Source organism: Ammospiza caudacuta, chromosome 22 (genome assembly GCF_027887145.1).
Source record: "Ammospiza caudacuta isolate bAmmCau1 chromosome 22, bAmmCau1.pri, whole genome shotgun sequence".
Lineage (NCBI taxonomy): Eukaryota > Metazoa > Chordata > Aves > Passeriformes > Passerellidae > Ammospiza > Ammospiza caudacuta.
In genome coordinates this window covers 8,312,367-8,330,366 of record NC_080614.1, presented here as the reverse complement: position 1 = coordinate 8,330,366, position 18,000 = coordinate 8,312,367, and the positions used below count along the sequence as shown (strand labels likewise).

At 39.6% G+C, this 18,000-nt stretch overlaps 1 protein-coding gene across 2 annotated transcripts in view; it reads left to right on the top strand.

Annotated features, from left to right (window-relative positions):
- Positions 1 to 18,000, top strand: part of PRKCZ (protein kinase C zeta) — a 41,945-nt gene that overhangs the window by 13,941 nt on the left and 10,004 nt on the right. For both annotated transcript variants that reach the window (XM_058818648.1, XM_058818650.1), the window contains 7 exons: positions 5,769 to 5,854; positions 8,230 to 8,361; positions 9,600 to 9,681; positions 9,976 to 10,028; positions 11,990 to 12,178; positions 14,545 to 14,642; positions 17,708 to 17,794. In XM_058818648.1, coding sequence (XP_058674631.1) covers positions 5,769 to 5,854; positions 8,230 to 8,361; positions 9,600 to 9,681; positions 9,976 to 10,028; positions 11,990 to 12,178; positions 14,545 to 14,642; positions 17,708 to 17,794 — 727 coding nt within the window. The remainder of the gene's footprint in view (positions 1 to 5,768; positions 5,855 to 8,229; positions 8,362 to 9,599; positions 9,682 to 9,975; positions 10,029 to 11,989; positions 12,179 to 14,544; positions 14,643 to 17,707; positions 17,795 to 18,000) is intronic.

Sequence of the window (18,000 nt, the reverse complement as noted above, 5' to 3'; positions counted from 1 at the left end):
GCTCGCTTTTTATTTTTCCTTTGACCTTTTCAATAGACATGTCATAATTTGCTTTTTAAGATAAAAAACTCTGGCTGAAAACTATATCTGACCAAGTTATAACTGATGATACTTGAACAATGTGGCTCCAGTTCCTTCTGATTACTGTCTCAGTCACAGGAACTGGGCTTCTCCTCCCTTTCAGTTACCCACAGGTGTGAACTACATGTGCTCAAAGGATGAACATTTTCTTGGCAATTTCTTTGTTAGGTCTAGGGTAAATTCTGCTGTTAGGTCTAGGGTAAGACTCCCAGCAGGTCTTAAATCATGCAGGCTGCTGATGAGATACAGCAGAACCAAATTCTTGCAGCAAACTTCATTAGGTTGCTCCTCACTGTTTTGGTTGCTTTCTTCATTGACCCCAGGGTGTATAAAAGACTTTCTGTTATCAGGCTTTTATTTATAGTATAAATTATTGTTTCATGGATGTACTAAGACATAGAGGTTTGTATAAGAACAAAACTGTGGCCTGAAAGTGGATGCAGATAGTACAGATTGCTTAAATGTTCAGAACTTCATTTTGCTGTACTTCAGTCCTAAGTGAGCTAAATTAAAGAATGAAATATTTTAAATAAGTACTGGCTCAGTACTCTTTCAGCTTGATCAAGCATTCTAATGCAGCTCCTAAATGATGCTAATAGAACATTAAATTCACTTTTCACTGTAGTAAATCTTTTAATGAAAGTGATTTTTATTTTGGGAGAATTAATGATCCAATCATCAAAAGAAGTCTTTGGGCTTACTATTAACCATGCAATGCAGGTTTGGTTTTGGGGTTTGTGTGACCACTGACTTTGTAACCAGAGGAGCCAAATGCACCTCATGAAAGACTGTGAATTGAAAATTGCTTAGAGGGCCCAGTGAGAGAAGGGAAAATATGAACCTTTTTTCTTTCCTAAACGAAAATTTAATCACCTTCAGAAGCAGGGACTCACAGCCAGTTGTCTTCTGGCCCTCTTCATAACATCCTTTCAAATCAGAGCAGCAAATAGAGCAGGAGTTTGTCCTGTGTCTGGGCCAGCCTTGCAAACAGAAGTGTCAGCACAAGAGGATGAGCAGGGAAGGACATGAGCAGGTTGTGGTCACTGATGTGCCCAGAGAGGAACCAGGACATGGTCACTGACTGGACTTAGTGACCATTTCTTTGGTAACCCTTGGTATATTTTGTTGTTTTCAGTAAATCTGATAAATTGCACGTGAAATCAGATGTGTGAGTCAGAGGCTGGCTCCAGATGAGCTGTAAGCACTGCTGTGTTTGTGGCATTGTCTCTGGAGGTGTCACTGTCACCTTGCAGGGCCACAGAGCCATTCTGGCAGCAGATGTGAAGGTGAACATCCAAGAGCTCAGGCATGAGGAGCTCTGGGGTGTTGCAGTGCAGGTGGGACTCAGCTGCCCCTTCCAAGGCTCTGGGGAAGGATGTTCACCCAGCTGTGCTGCAGGAAGTGCTGCTGCTCTGTGGGACATTTGTTTCCTTGTTGGTTCTCCACTGATCCTAAACCTTGGTCATTGTTGCTGTCCTAACTGCGCTTTTCTTCACAGACTTTGTACTTAATTTTAGTGTCTGTTGAAAAGGATGGGAGATGGTTTCCCAAGTGCTAATCAGCCTTCAATTGAATTTTAAAAAGCTTTCTTCTGGCCACTTAATATTTTGCAATAACTGCAAGGGGTCAAAGCATTTAATACCTCCATATTGTTAAGGATACTCTTTTCATTTCCCAACTTCAATTGTATGCAGCAGCTTATTCATAATAAAAAGAAGGGCCACTTAACATCCAATGTATGTCTTAAAATTGCTTTCTGAAGCATGTAAATTGTTTCAATGTACCTATTTGTAGGAAATTAAATAACAGATGTCAAGCAATGTACTATCAAAGTGTACTTTGGAATTTAGTCTCCCAAAAAATGTGTTCTACTTTTATTTGTAATTTCTTTATCAAGTCCAGTCTATCTGAAATGCCAGTATCAATTTCCCTCTTGTAATTCATGAGTTGGTTTTGAAAGAATGCTCACTTGTGTACTCAGCACAACATTAAAAGAACAAAACAAAAACTGGGCATTCTGGTAGTATCCAGCTGGCAGGCTGGGTAATTGGCCTGTAAACAAGTTGTATTAATCTCTGAGAAGTGATTTGCAGCAATAGCAAATTACCTCTGTGCTCAGGATAGGAGCAGATTTCATTAGGGCTGGATCACATAAAAGCCAACTTTGGAATTGCATTTGGATCCAAATGAAGAAGGAGTAATTTCTGTGGCCATCTTCGTGCCCTTCATTGGTGGAAACCAACTGTGTTGTCATTTGGACAGGAATTGTGCCTCCTCCCGTTTTCCCCTGCTTTTCCAAGTTACATTTTTCAGCATCAAGTTCTCATCCTTTCTGTCAAGTTCTGCAGAGCTCATTATGGTATTGGGGAGTACCTTCTGTGGATAAATTAATTTGGAATTAACACTGAACAGTAAACATTGCTTGTCAGTTTATATCCATAGTTAAATTTTGTGTGTTCATGTTTTTCCTCAGAACTTTTTTCTACAATATTTTTAAAAGATGAGGAAAGAAGCCCCAGCCCAGTCCTAGGAAATGTCACTGGAAGCCAATATCAAATCTATTTGCAGGGTTTCCTGTGCTTCACTGGTAGTGATGTAGTTGCACAGTTTGACAACAGAGGGAAGAATTGCACAGCAGCAGCTGTCAGTTGTTCCCCACTGCTTTTAGGTTAGAGGCAGCTGGTTAATTTTATTTTGAGTACTTTTATTTCCCTTGTACTCTTACTTTGAAAAAGCCTGTGTTTTTTTCTTTCAATTTTCCACTCTTGGAAGTACATAAAGTTCTGTACCTTCATTCTATTTAAAATATATATCTGTGTTCTCCAATTAAAAATTGTTATCCCTGCTAAGAGCTTAAAATATGCTTGATTTTTTTTTTTATCTAAACGTTCTCAGATACAAAATGAGGGTTTGAAAGAATTTTTTTTGTTAGGCAATGTCTTGTGTTTAATATTAATCATCAGAAAAGATTACTTTGTTTAATTAGGAGTATATCTCCATCAGACTGCAAGCAGCCAACTAGAACTCCTTAATGAGTTAACTGATGTGTGCTGTGAAATCAATTAAAAAATAGCCCTTTTCAATAAGCTCAGTAATTAAATAATCAGACTTTTGTGGTGGCATTCCTCCTTCTAGGTAGCTGGGATCAGTCCTGTAAAACCTTGGTTTAGTTCTTGGTTTCAGGAATCACAGAATCCATTCTTTATTCTGAAGTGTTCTAGAAACATGTCCCTGCAAATGTTGTTTGGGTTCATTTTGCCATGGGAAGGGATGAGATGCAAAGTCAGATGAGAGCTTTGTTCACACAGCACTGACAATAAATTGTTTCTTAACTCAGGATTTGCACTTACTGCCATTTTATGAATCTGATTATTGTTCAAGGTGCTCTCTTTGATCTGGTAGAGCTCTAGCTGGGACTTGTAGCTGATAATCCTTCAAAATAACAATGATCTTGAAAACCTAAACTCCTTTTTTAGCCTAGCCTTATCCTTGGGGGAGTTTCTGGGAAGGATGTCCCCTTCCATAAGGTTCCTCCCTGCTCAGTGTTCCAGGGGTTGAGGTCTCTGGCAGCACAACCCTGTGGTGCATCAGCCATTGTCCCACTTTTGGATCCTCAGTGAGCAAGAGAGTTTCATTCTGTCAAGAAATTTAATCCTAATGTGTAGTAATAATAGAATGTGTGCTATAAAGGTGTGTCTTGCAGGATTGCTGTTTTCTCATTTTTTACCTTGGCCCCTTTTGGAGCCAGGGAATAGGAAATGGGGATTGATTTCCCTCAGCCCCTGCACTGACCCATGGCAGTCCTGGAGTGTGGGGGTTCCCACTTTTTTAAGCTGGTCTATATTAAACTCAGTTTTTGTTAGACTGTTGCCTCACAAGTACATGGTATAAACCCCTGCCTTTGATTTAATATTTATCATTAATTAGGGAGGTGACTTGTTCCTCTATTTACAGACTTCATCAGCACAAGCTGCTCGTTAACTTATCATTCACTTAGTATTCCTCATGTCAGTGATAAGCTAATGTTCAGATCACAGATGTATTACATTGCCTCCATATGGTGCTTTGTCTAATGAATTAACTAACTATTTTGGAAAAAAAATCCTTGTGGAGATCTTTTCCTCTTGGTGATAGAAATGGTGGAAGGGTTTTCCATTGGTGTTTGTGGTTGAGCATATTTTGGGTAAAACCTTGCAGTCATTTTGCTAGGTTGTCATTTTAATTTTCTTGGCACTTGAGAAAAGTTTGCTTTAAGGTTGATATTTGGCAGGTTTTGAAGAGTTTATTGAGTCAAATGGCCAAATCCAGTGTCCATCTCTGTTCCTGTGGCTGTATCTTCGCCACTTTGGGTGTGCAGTCTTTAGGCTGCTTTGAGAAGCTGCTTGGTTTTCTTTTTCCAAATTGTTAACAATTAGTTTAATAGTGCAGTATCTGTTTCAAATGCTTGCACAGTAAACATTTGCACATGCAAATAGAGTAGGTATGAATATTTGGGGATTTGGCACTGTAGATATGTGGAATCACAGAAGCTTCAGTGCTTCCTTTGGAAGGACAAAAATAGAGGATCTAAAATCAGACCCAGAATTGCAGCCAGTGTTCACACATTGCGTGTCAGTAGCCTGTGAGTTTTGGCTTGCTCAATATAGTGTTAAAATAATTTCTTGACAAAGAAACTTTTTACTACTTGCATTATCATTTGACACAGAAAATATCTCTGTGTTTTTCTATTTTAAAAAAGTCTTCATCTTTGATGAAGTGTGAATGTTTGAAACTTGAAAGTAACATTAAAGATGAAAATCTAAGATGCTTTTGCATTAATTCCTGAGGATTATAAATGTACGTCTGCTTCATTCTGACAAAGTATCAATTATAAATCAAATCTATCAGAGTCCTTATCCCTCCTGTACCCCACAGAACCCACCTGTACCAGCTGTGGGAAGCTGCTGACCCTGGTGCTGTGCAGGGCTTGGCTGGGTCACCCCTACAGCTGTGAGCAGCTCTGAGAGGGACCCCTGTGGCACAACAATTTAATATTAAATATCAAATTCTCTAATTAGCCATTCACATAGAAGCTGCTCATCTGCATTTAAACAGCCACAACAAAAGTAACTTGGAGTAGATGCTGGGTTTGGCTTAAACAGATTAAATGTAACAAATCATTTGGAATATATTACAAATTATCATAGACCTGCACTTGACCTGCCTGAACAAAAGAAATATTTACTGTCAAGGTAGAAATGAAGTCAAATGCTGTAGCTCTGCAGACTTGGAGCATGTTGAATGTTGCACGTGTGAGGTGTTATCAGTACCAAACACTCCCGCTATCGGTACCAGCCATCCTTTGTGCGTGGCCATGGAAGGTGCCAGGGCAGAGCAGCAGCGCCATTTCCCCGAGGAGCTGCTCCTTTAACAGCTCTGTCCCTCTCACCTGAGCCAGAGCACGGAGCTGTAACGGGATTATGATCATGTGAGGGAAAGGAGACAGGGCTGGAGGGAAGGGAGAGGCACATCCTGCCCCAGCCGTCACTCACGGCCGCCTTAAAAAATCCAAATCCCCAGGGATTGTGGCTGTGCGTTGATATTTAGGAAAGCAAGCTTGTTCTGAGTCACAACTTGCTTCCCCTGCTGTGTGTGGTGCTGCTGGGCTGCCATGCTGCTGCTTTACACCTTTCTGCTTTCTTCCCTAGAATCCATCTACCGCCGGGGAGCCCGAAGATGGAGGAAGCTGTACCGAGTCAATGGGCATTTGTTCCAGGCCAAACGTTTTAACAGAGTGAGTACTGTTGCATGAAACGTTGGGGTTTGCTCATGTTCTGTGCTCATTGTTTGCCTCAGTCTGTGCTGTTTCTGTGTTGGAGTGTTGGGAAGAAAGGAAAAGCAGGGTGCTTGTTGATGTGACATTTCGGGCTCTGCGGTGTTATTGGAGTCGTAAGGAGCAGGCAAAACTTGGCAGTGTTTGAATTTGAGTTAATGCAGGATTGGTGGAAATTATTTCTTTTTAAAGTCTAAAATGCTGTGTGACTGTTTAAACTGATACATGCTTGGAGCAGCTTCTCCTCTCTCCACTCCCGTGATTTTTGGTTGCTTGTTAGCAAAATCTTTTACCTTCAGAACACTTTGCCATCCATAAAAGTTACAGCTGCTGATGTGAGTTTTAACTGTTTAGTATCTGGGGTACTACACAATCCCAGAATTTTAAAAGGATTTTTTTATTGAGCTAAAATACAGCTGTGTTTGGAGAGCCTGATTTAATCCACATAAGGAAGTGAATGTGGCTTTAAGGCTGAGACACCTCCTTCACTTATCCCATTATGCCTAAGTATTGCAGCATATATATAAATGTACTTGGGGGAATTCCACACAAAACTGAGTGCACTCAGAAGAGCTAACTCTTTCATTCAGCAGGGACATTTTTTCTAATAATTGAAATAACAGTTTTTTCTAAAATTTCCTACCCCAAAAATGCACTGAAAGAAGGAAAAGCCCCTTAAAACTCAGCATTTTATCACTAAAAATGTTAAAAATATATATATGAATTATCACATGGATTTGTATAATGTATTACAGGAATAAAATAATTTATAATATGAAAGTATATTTTTAATGTTTATTTGCTACATAATAACATATTTCCTTTGAAACACTATGAATGCATGCTGCCACATTAATAATCCATAATGTTATAGATAATGATGTTTTATTTGCCCTGAGGTAAATAGTGAATATACACAGAGATTTTGATACCTCATTAGGATGTCACAATCCTAAACAAGACTGCTCTATACCTGCATGCAATGACATCATATATAGCCAGAACACAAATCACATCCAGCTGAAGTTAGTAAGCAGGTTACCATAAACTGTAAAATGTGACATGAAAATGGATAAATTAATGAGAAATTATGGTCATGTCTGCATTACTGAATTCAATACCAAATTTCAATGTTGATGGAATTTTTAAGGCTGGAGTATTGCCTTAAGGATTCATTCCTGTTTCAAAGTAACCTTTTGCAACTTTTTCAGATCATTCAGATAAATGAACACATGCAAAAATTTAAACTTTAATCTTGTTGAACATAACATAAAGGTGAACTCTCTGGTATGGCTTTGACTGCATGTGAGAGGTATGAAAGGGTTACCTGAGTTTCTGGTGCAATTTGGGACCTGCCCCTGCTTTAGGGCCTGACAGGTTTTATTTAGTCTCAATACTGCTGCTGCAAAACCTATAAAAGGATCCTGAAGGAAGTCTGGTGGGCCAGGAATTCTGGAAGAGGTGGCAATAGATGTCCCAGGCTTCCTCTCATCAGGCAGTTTTGGGGTTGTTTTTCTTTCCTCTGGGCAGTGCAGTTTGGGTTTCTCCTGATGGAGGAGGACTGGCTGCACAGATGAGGGGATGGAATTAAGTCTTGTTTTCTACAGCTCCCAAAATACAACAATAATTTTATACTTATGCTGGGTCTGGGTGACTCCTTGGTGTGCAAGGATCTCAGATTGTTGTTTGGCACTTTGGGTGGATAAAGTGACCATAGCAACATACACTGGAACAGTGATTTAAAAACCTCTCCTGTTAAAGTCAGCACCAGGATGTCTGGCTTCCTCATTTACCCTCATTTTGATTTAACTCACATGATCTTTTCTTACATTTGTTAAAACACCACAAGTTTTTGATGCTCAGTGAAACACAGAGGCTTGATATCAGACATGATTAATGGGTTTTAATTATGCAAAGTTTCTACCACTGTTAAAATGTATAGGTGTAGATGTAGAACACTTTTTATACATTGCCTGCTTAACATTTTGTGCCAGTGTTCTCCAACACAGTCAGTTTAGGTGCTCCTTATACATAATTGTGTAGTACAAACTTCAGGCAGTTTTGTTTGGGTGATTTCTGTCAAAACCTGAGATTCTAAATAGACTTATTCTCTAAAAATTATTTGCTCATGTCACACTGTAATGTGTTCCATATGCTTGAGGTATTTATTTAAAAAGAGCTGCATTTAGCTGAATTCTGGGTGTGAAGTGTAACCCTCAGCTATTATTATAATTCTGGACATTCTAAAATTATTACTGAACATCTGGTGGGTGACTGGGATGGGCTCTTTGCAGCAGGGATTCTCCTGAACTGATGCTGAGCTTTGTGCCCTGCAGAGAGCTTACTGTGGCCAGTGCAGTGAAAGGATATGGGGCATCGCAAGGCAAGGCTACAAGTGCATCAACTGCAAGCTGCTGGTCCATAAACGCTGTCACATCCTTGTCCCACTGACCTGCAAAAGGCATATGGTGAGTGTGTGCTCTGGCCAGGGCTCAGGGCTGCCTCTCTGGCCTCTGCTGCCCTTGGTAGATGGGTCCTGAGTAATGAAATGTGGGCCTGGCTCTGGGTTTGTAACACCTGGGAGTATTTGGGTTTCAGTTTCTGTGGAGGACAAGCCTTTGGATTGTGAGCAAAGTGAGAAAGAAAGCTTATGATGTGACTTCAGTGTGCTCAAGCTTGAATTTGACTTCTCCATCAGACACTGACAACCTCAGAAGTTATTCTTCTTAGCCCGTGGGAATATTTTAAGAACTAAGGCACTATATATGATATACATATAGTGCCTTAGTTCTAAATTCATATATATGATATAGTTCTACTATAGAACTAATAGTCTTGGTAGAAATCATGTATTAAACATTCCAACTTGGATGTACTAATAAATTTCTATGTATAATTTCTGCACTTCTCTTTTCAGCAAGGCTTATTGCTTCCCTGTTCCTGCCACCTCAGTTTCTCCAGTACTGTTCTCTCTGTGGCCCTCAGTCCATTGCCAATGCTGGTGTCTTTCCTGGGCTTTAAACATCAAAACATTGAAACATCTGTGTATCTCAATTTTAGCCCTTTCCTGTATTCATCCCCAGTATTTCACTGGTGATTGTATCCTATTTGTGACTTAAAACTTAATCCAGTGATTTTCTTTGCTGGTATTGTCTGTGACTTGCCTTCTCATTACCAATTCTTTGCCAATTACTTTTTCATGCTGCTGTACTTCCTGGAATAGTCCTGCTTGTCTTGGGGATGAGCCCAGGACCCAAATGCAATGTAAAATATTGTTATTGTGGTCTTCACTAATTTATGCATAATGAGCAACAATTCATGTTTTTATTAAGCAGGAAAGGAATATGCCAGTGCTCTAAATGGAGTGTGTAGCATCATGCTGAAATGTTTACTTGGTTGTAGTTCCATGTGAAACACTCAGAGGTCTTTAAGTAGAATAAAATGTTGAACTTTGCTGTAAAACACCCCACTCTCATTTTTAGAATACAGCCAAGCACCTGTTGTAACTTCAGAGAATGGCTGATGCAGCATTGAGGTTTTGGTGGGCTGGTTTTACCATGCATTACAAAATGTTAATATTTGGACACGTAGTCTCCAAAATCAGTTTTCCTGGTGGGAGAGGGGAGGATCTCGTGGGGTCCCAGGCAGGGCAGTGCCAGGGCTGCATGCCCAGGGGTTGGTTTGTTTGTGTGCCTGTGTTTGGCAGGATTCGGTCATGCCTTCCCAGGAACCTCGCTTAGATGACAAAAACGATGAGGCTGATCTCCCTTCAGAGGACACTGATGGAAGTGAGTGCTTTCTGACTTTTGAACCCCTCTTGCCCTCATTTCTTCCTATTCCTGTTTACAAAAGTGGAAAAATATGGTCAACTGGTCAATATGGTCCAGTAATGTTTAAAGCAACCTGGTCAAAATATGGTCAATATGGTCCAGCAATGTTTAAAGCTGGCCATAGCTTTAATGTTAAAAGAGTTTAGTGTTAACACCTGGCCCTAAGCTACTAAATATCTTTCAGCTTATTGATTTTTAAAACTACTTCAATCAAGGCTTTGATAACTTTTATAACTTTTATTATTTTTCCAGTTCCCTACATTCCTTCAAACCGGAAACATGACACCATTAAAGATGACTCTGAGGTATGTTCTTAAAGTATTTTTGCAATTTGTATTTATGTACTCCAAATCACAGAATGAACTAGATTGGAAAAGACCTTTGAGATCATCAGGTTCAACCTAATCATTCACTGTTTTATAAAATAGCTGATTATTTGTTCTGGGCTTCCTGCTCTTTTCAAAAGTCTGGGTTTTTTTTTCTGAACATTGATAATTTTAAAGCATTTTTATTGGAATTGTTTTTCATATTTCTTGTGTGTTAAGCTGTTGTCATTCCACTCATGATCCAAAATCCCTTTTAGCATTTTTGTTTTCTCACTTCCATTTGTTGGAATAACTGATTTAGCAGAGGGTTTGACTTCTATGGTCCTTACAACAAATGGTGCCTTTGCCATTGCCTTGTGTGCTGTCCCTAATGGATGCTCACCCTTTGCCACCCTCAGGGTATTCCTGTGGAACTTGGTTCAGTCTGGTGACCCATTAACTGCCCAGCTCTCTGAGAGAGTTCATATAAATAATACCCAAACATTTCTACACAGCTCCTGTGGAAACACAAGCAGAATAACATACACTTAGTCTTTTTTCAGGTCTTTTGTAGAGGATCTCACTCAATCTCTGCACATCAACAATGTTATTCCTTTAGAGCAGTCTGAAAAATCTGAATATGCTTCACTTCTAAAAGGCCTAAAGACATTTCTTTTAAGAATGCTCCTGGCATGTTTAAAATAAATAGGATGCACTCTGCACAGCACTGGTGGTTGTTCTGCTGTTCCCCTCTGAGCAAGGCTGCATCTTTTTCCTTTGCCTCCACTACAATGCTTGTCACTCCCATTCCTTTCACACTCGAGTAGCTCCTGCTCCTGCCTGACTGACTGCCTTATTTTCAGTCATGTAGCTGCAGATTTTTATCTCAAATTCAGAAATGGAAGGGTAAAAATTAAAAGCACATCAGAGAATTATAGTTGCTCACTTTGTCTGGGGTCAGTGCTCAAGTTTGTGTTGAAATTTGGGAGGTGCTGTTTGCTCAGCTGTCCTGAATTGCACTGCTGTGATTGTCCCACCTTGGCTTTGAGCTGAAATGATTTAAGGTATCCTACAGAAAGGAGTTGGTGTTCTGGGAGCTTTGTCTAGAATCTTTAAGCTTAGAGCAATCTCTTCTAATAGCAGTCAATCCTAGATCAAGATTCTTTATATAAACACTTTCCACAGTTCTGCAGAATGCTGATCTGTCTGCAAGTACAGTGTGTGAGGTCAGATAAAAATAGGCCACTGAAGTGTGTCAAAGCCTTGGGTAGATTGGTAAAACCTGAAAGTCCAAGTACCTGCTGCATTCATCCAGTTCAGCTGCTCCATCTTCAGTCCCATGTTTTCACATCTCATTCCAGCAAATAGCCAAGATGATAAAATTTCTCATTAAAATAATGAATTTAAAAATAACATTCTTCATAGTGGAATATTTCCTGCGAATTCTGAGACTTGAGAAATTGAATCTCCTTCTGTGTGTTCCTAGGAACCTGTTAGAAATCTTAATTTTCATTAAAATTATAGTGAGCTGAGCACAGACAGATATATTCATTAGCCAGTGAGTGTTTCCTTATTAATCCTATTTTTAGATAGCCTTTATTAATTTGTGCTGTATCTGTCAGAATATGAACAATGCTCCTCATTTTGTGCAGAGGATACAATGTACATCTGGGGTTCAGGAATTTGGATAAACCTCATTTCTCAAGGCACTGCCTTCTGCTTTCTAGCAGGGAATATGGAAATGATTAGTTGCATGAACAACTGCCTTGGAAAACCAGTAACTTTTAGTAAGAGCAAACCCAATATTTCTAAACAAATGTGTTCCAATCAGCATCCAGCCCTGGGTGCCAGTACCAAGCAAAGTCAGCAAATTCTGTCCAGTGCTTAAAGATCTCTGTGCTTTAATGGTTACTTGCTATGGAAATGTCTTCAGTTTCTAGCATCTGTTTCTTTTTATACAGGATCTCAAACCAGTCATTGATGGAATGGATGGAATTAAGATTTCTCAGGGGCTTGGGCTCCAGGACTTTGATTTAATCCGAGTTATTGGCCGTGGAAGTTATGCCAAAGTTCTTCTGGTTCGGTTAAAAAAGAATGATCAGATCTATGCTATGAAAGTAGTGAAAAAAGAGCTGGTCCATGATGATGAGGTAAAAATCTGTGTTAATTGCATCCTTTTACATACTATAAAAACTTACCATGCTTTAACAAAAACCATTCAGCTGAGCAAGAAGCTCATGTTTCAGACAGAGAAGTTTTTCTGACTTTTGAGTTCGTTTGTCATCAACACTGTATGAAGCACCAAGATCAAATCTGACAGAAATGTCCCTGATTTTAATAACAACTAACAATTACTAATAGTCTTGGTAGAAATCATGTATTAAACATTCCAACCTGGATGTGCTAATCTGTAAGTGATGAGATAAATGGGGTGGATTTTGTGCATTTAATTTTGAAAGAAAGCAAATGTGTTTTCCAAGGAAAAGCATTGTCTGTGTGTCAGTAAAGGAGCTGAAACTTTGTTCTTGCACTCATGCTGGCACAGCCTATGTGCAAGTGACTCAGTATTCTGAAATATTTCTTCCATGAGTTCAAAAATGATCCTGCTGCAATTTGAGGTCCCTGTGTTTTTGTCTGCCCCAGAAATCTGCTGCATTTCTCCATTATTTTCAAAATCCTTTCGTTTTAATACAAGATCTCAAATGCATGAGTTTGGGGGGGAAATTGAAAATTAAAAGGGGAAGGTTTTGGGGTTTTTTTTCCATCTTTTTCCCATAATACACTTTTTTGAAAGTAAGATGTTTGTGCAAAAACATCAAGCCACTATTTTAAGTGCTCTTTGTGTTGGTAGTTTCAATCAGTTGCTCTGTCACCTCTGTCATTATTCCAGAGGCTGGGCTTATTTCTCCTAAAATCCTTTAGTTCTCTCATTTATTTGATGTTTCCTTTTTATGAACCAAGATGAGGCTGTTGTGTGGTTTATTTACTGTTTTCCTTTTTAACATGTGTTTTTCCAAGAAGGTGGGAGCCAAAGCCAAGTCCTGTTTAAAGAGTTGTGCAGCTGTTTGAGAAGCAGGGGTAGATGAGGAAAGACTTTCTGGAATTGTGGCTCTCATAATTACATTGAAGATAGAGCTAATTGGTTTTTCTTTTCTCTAAGATAGGTATAATAAAATTCTGGTAATTGATAGGAAATTCACTGAATTCTGTGAGTGCATGAGATATTGCAAGTAATGGAAATTTCACCTTAGAAGTGTTCCACAAAGAAAGAAAATCAATTACACAGCAAGTATCAGCATGTTTAAATTAGCTGGTGCTTTCAGGGCATGGCTGCTGGTGGAGAGAAGTGAGATGGAGGGAAATCAAATACCTGAGCTTCTGTTCAGGTTTGCTAAGCTTGGTTTTGTTATAAAGCACTGGTATAATCCTAATGCCAAGTGCACTAATGAAGAGTTAATTTAAAGGCTCTTAAAGAGAAGCTCATTTAGTTAAACCAAGAAGAAGTGGACATATTTAGTGCTTTATTCAAAATTGGATTTTTGGCTTGGTCTGGACTCAGGTTTATCCCTCCAAGGTGATGTATCTTCACAAGGGTCCACACACAAAGCCTGACAGGTTTCTTTAATTGGATGGTGACAGTTCTTGGTTTCCTCTGAGACTTCAGTGTCAGCATCCATCCCTGACAGGAAGGTCTAATTTCAGTTTTGTATTTATTGTCTCCAGATTGGCTGGGGAGCTGGGAGTATCTGTGGGAAATGGAGAATTTTTAGAACAATTACAATTCTGGTGTATTGGCAGAGTCCTGAGTGTTTGCAGGGTGATCAGTGCATTGAATGAAGGGTGAATATCTGCTGCCAAACCCAGCTGGCTGTGATGTTTAAATTGTGTGTGGTTCTATGAAATAAAGCTTAAATGCTTTGTTATCACAGCTCTGAGTTTTGCAGCACTGTGGCAGTATCATGCAAACTGGTTTTATGGTGTGGTTTTGCACTGGGTATTCAGGACTTTTTCCTGTTGAAGGATTAAAGATATCTGTGATGCTTTTCATGATTTTGGCTGGACCAACTAGGCAGGTTTTGGTAGTGTCATTGAAGTAAATTTGAATTTCAGATGAGGAGATGAAGTTCAGTTCACTTGAACCTTTTAAAAGCTGGAGATTCACATTGTTTGTGTTACTGGCATGAGCTGCTTCAGCAGCTTTGGGATCATTTATCTCAACTGAATTTATTTCCATGCAGCAGTGTGAGCACTGTATCAAATATTGCAGATGTGCTTTATTAACAATGGCTTAGATTTTGTACAGGCCTTCCATAAATGGTTAAATAACTTCTGAATTCATAACTGAATGACAATGTTTTATAATTTCCTGCAGATTTTAAGGGATCCTTGCCTTTCTGAAGAACAATGTAACAATACCTGTGTGTGTAAGACAGCTCTGTGGTGTTCACAGGTGTTTTTCTGGGAATACCCCCAGTGGTTGTCCGGCAGTTCTGATTGTTCAATTACTCTGTTTCAGGATATTGATTGGGTACAGACAGAGAAACATGTGTTTGAACAGGCATCCAGTAACCCATTCCTAGTTGGTTTACATTCCTGCTTTCAAACAACAAGTCGGTAAGAAAGATCTGAAATTCTCTTTTTTTCTTTTTTTTTTCTTGAGAATCTTGATCACTGTGCTAAACTGCTTCCCCTAAAGCAAGTGTAACCACTGCCAGCACACAGCCAGGGATTTTTGGAAGGGAATATCAGCACTGTCAGGGATTCAGCAAAGTCAGGTCTAGGGGGTGGCTCAGGGGTGTGCAGAGGAGTGTGGGGTTGTGGGTCAGAGCTGAAGGGAGAGGGGAATGAGGAAGAGGAGGAGCTGTGCTGCCTTCCTGAGCCCAGCCCTGTGCCATGGGGAGCACAGAGCTTGCAGCAGTTACAGCAGCTGCTGCTGGGCAGGCCAGGTCAGTTCTCAGCAGTTCCTAAAGAGCCTGAGAGCTGGGCAGCCCAGTAATAATATTTAATAATCATATAAACCCCTACCTGCACAGTGCTGCTGGGTACCTAGGAGGCTTAAAAGCCTTTAGCACAAATCAAAGCAGTGTGTGATTTTGAGAAAGTGCTTATTTAACTCTTAACTCAGAAATACTAATTTATTGTCCCTGTGTGCACAATCCAAACTGGATTATTTGCTGCTTATTTTGCAATTGGAGTATGAAGGAAACAAGAACTTCCATGTCCATGCCTGAGTATGTTCTTGGGGAATTGGGATGTGGTTTGGGATGTTTTTTGTTTTCACAGGCACCTGTTTGCTGTTACACTTTTATAATGCCTCATCATCAGAAAATTGTCATTTATTCAACTTGCAGTGTAGAGTGCAAAGTTTTAAAGTTTTCATGGATTATCCATTTATCCTTAAGAATAATCACCTGCTTTTTTTGCAATGTGTATTGTCAAGTTTTAAAATCCAAAGCCATGCACTGTACCTTTTCTTCAGTCCCCAAAATTTCACCTCCCTAATGGTTGGAGCAGAGGAAATCTTCGTGGCAGGGAAAGCAGAGATGAAGGAGCTGATCAGTGCTCTGAAGGTACAGGGACCAAGGAGTGTTTGTAGCAGGGACAAAGAAATAAAGAATGATCTCCAGAGGTCACTGAGTGAGGATTTGACCAAAACAAATTCATCAGAAAAAAATAAATAAACATTTACACAACTGAGAAACTGTTGGGAGAGGCTCTTAAGTTAAAGCAACATTCCCAAACACTTTCTCACCAAACACAAAGTAGAATTGTGCACCTGATATGAAAATTCAAGTGGTCAGGCAGGGTGAGGGATTGAGAAGGAGATTTCTTGTAATTGCTGAAACCCAGGAAAAGGCTGAGTCAGCAGCAGGATCCTGTGCATTCCTCTGTGGCAGCTACACTGACAGAGCTGAGGAGCAGAAATAGGAAAAAACCCAAGCTGAACATAATCAAAGCTTTCTGTATTCCTGCTGGATCTTTATGAACCCTGCTTTTCCAGCCCAGCTGCTTCTTGCAGTGAAACTCTAATTTTTTGTTGGTAACTTCAGCCATTTGCCATGGATATAACCATAATGTCATGAATTCACAATTTGATTATAGCTGTAAATGTTAGAAAATCATAATTATGACCTCATTTACATCAAGCAGGAAAAGCACAAAACTGATTCCAAGTGAATAAATTCATCAACATCAGATTGTGTTAAGTGGCCCAAAGAAAATGAGTTGTAATAGAACAGGTTGTGACAAGGGTACTGATGGGGGGAAGCTGCAAAAAATGTTCTTGCTCTTGAATACAGTTTGAAATAAGTTTTTAACACAAATGTGAGGCTAATTGATGCTGTGTGCAGCTGTGCATTGTTTCAGATACTGATGATGCTTCTTTCATTATTGTAATAAAATATATTATTATTTATTTATTATATATTTATTATTATAATAAAATATGCCCTGGACTTGCCCAGAATTGCCAGATAAATGTCTTCCAACAGCCTGAAACCTCCATCCTGCAAACCTGCTGGTGTTTCAGTAAATCCTTCTGATCCCAGCAAGGCCTGCCACGACTGAGACTCTTGAATATGACTTGGCAAGGAAATTGCAATTTCAAGTTCTGAATGGTGATAAAACATTGGGGACTTCTAAATAGCATAGGAAAACTGGAAGCAAAGAACACCAGGAGTGCTGTAATAAAATACTCCAGGCATTGTTATGTATTTTGTTTGCTGCTTATTTAATTTCAGTTTAGCATTTATCTTCTTGTGGGGAGGCCACTCAGAGTCCTGCCAGCTGGATTTTGTCCAGTAGATTTTCCTGGTTTAAGTTTTAACACTTTTTGAGTGTTTCAAATGAAGAATCCTTTTCTAAAGAACAGTCAAATCAGCAGCTAGAGTGATCTGAGAGACTGGAGCATGTGTTCTCCAAAAGGAATGTTTTCCAGTGTGAGCATGTGTGGAAAGGAGCTTTCAGCTCATGGAAAATGAGGTGTACAAGGAAATTCTGGGCCAGCCCAACCTGCCCCAGCAGTTCCTGACCTTGGCAGCAGTGCCTGGATCATATTTTCCCAAGGGTGAGAGCTTTCCTGCAGGCTGGAACAGAATCCTCCTCTCTGCCCAGCTCCTCCTGGATCTCTGTCCCCTGCTGCCCTTTCCCTGCCTGGATCAAACATTGATTTTCCAGAGCTTCCATCTGGTGCCTGTGTTCTGTACAGTGTCACACTTGTTTAATCCATATAATTATATATTAATACAATTATTAATTATAATTAATTCGTTTATACCGATAAAGGTGGCAGCATTTAAATAAGAGGGAGTGTTCCTACATAACATACATCAAATAAGTGCTCTTTTTTTCCCCTCTTAAATGGTTTTATTAGAAAATAGTCTTAAAGAGTATCTCTAAGAAATCTAGAATCTGAATCAGGAGTGGAAGTGGAAATAGCTTGGATGGGAAGAATAAAAGCAGCTTTTCCCTAAATAAAGGGAATGTTCCTACAAAACATACATCAAATAAGTGCTCTTTTTCCCCCCTCTTAAATAGATTTATAAGTCTTAAAGAGTACCTGTAAGAAATCTAGGAGTCTGAATCAGGAGTGGAAGTGGAAATGGCTCAGATGGGAAGAATGAAAGCAGCATTTCTGGAGAATTTCCTTGGAATGCATTAATTGTGTTCTGTAATTTCAGGTTGTTCCTTGTCATAGAGTATGTCAATGGGGGGGACCTCATGTTCCACATGCAAAGGCAGAGGAAACTCCCTGAGGAACATGCAAGGTATTTCCTGCACAGGGCACTGCTTGCTTCTGCTCTGCTGCTTTGTGCACTTGGATCCTTAATTTAGGGTGTCCTGCCTGAGAAAAACTGTAAATTTTATTTTTTAAAGAACATGAATATTTTTAGAGAGCAAGCAGTTCATCAGGAGTAGCAGTTATTCCAATTTACTCCTCCTTATTGCTTCATATTTAGGCTTGCTATGTGGA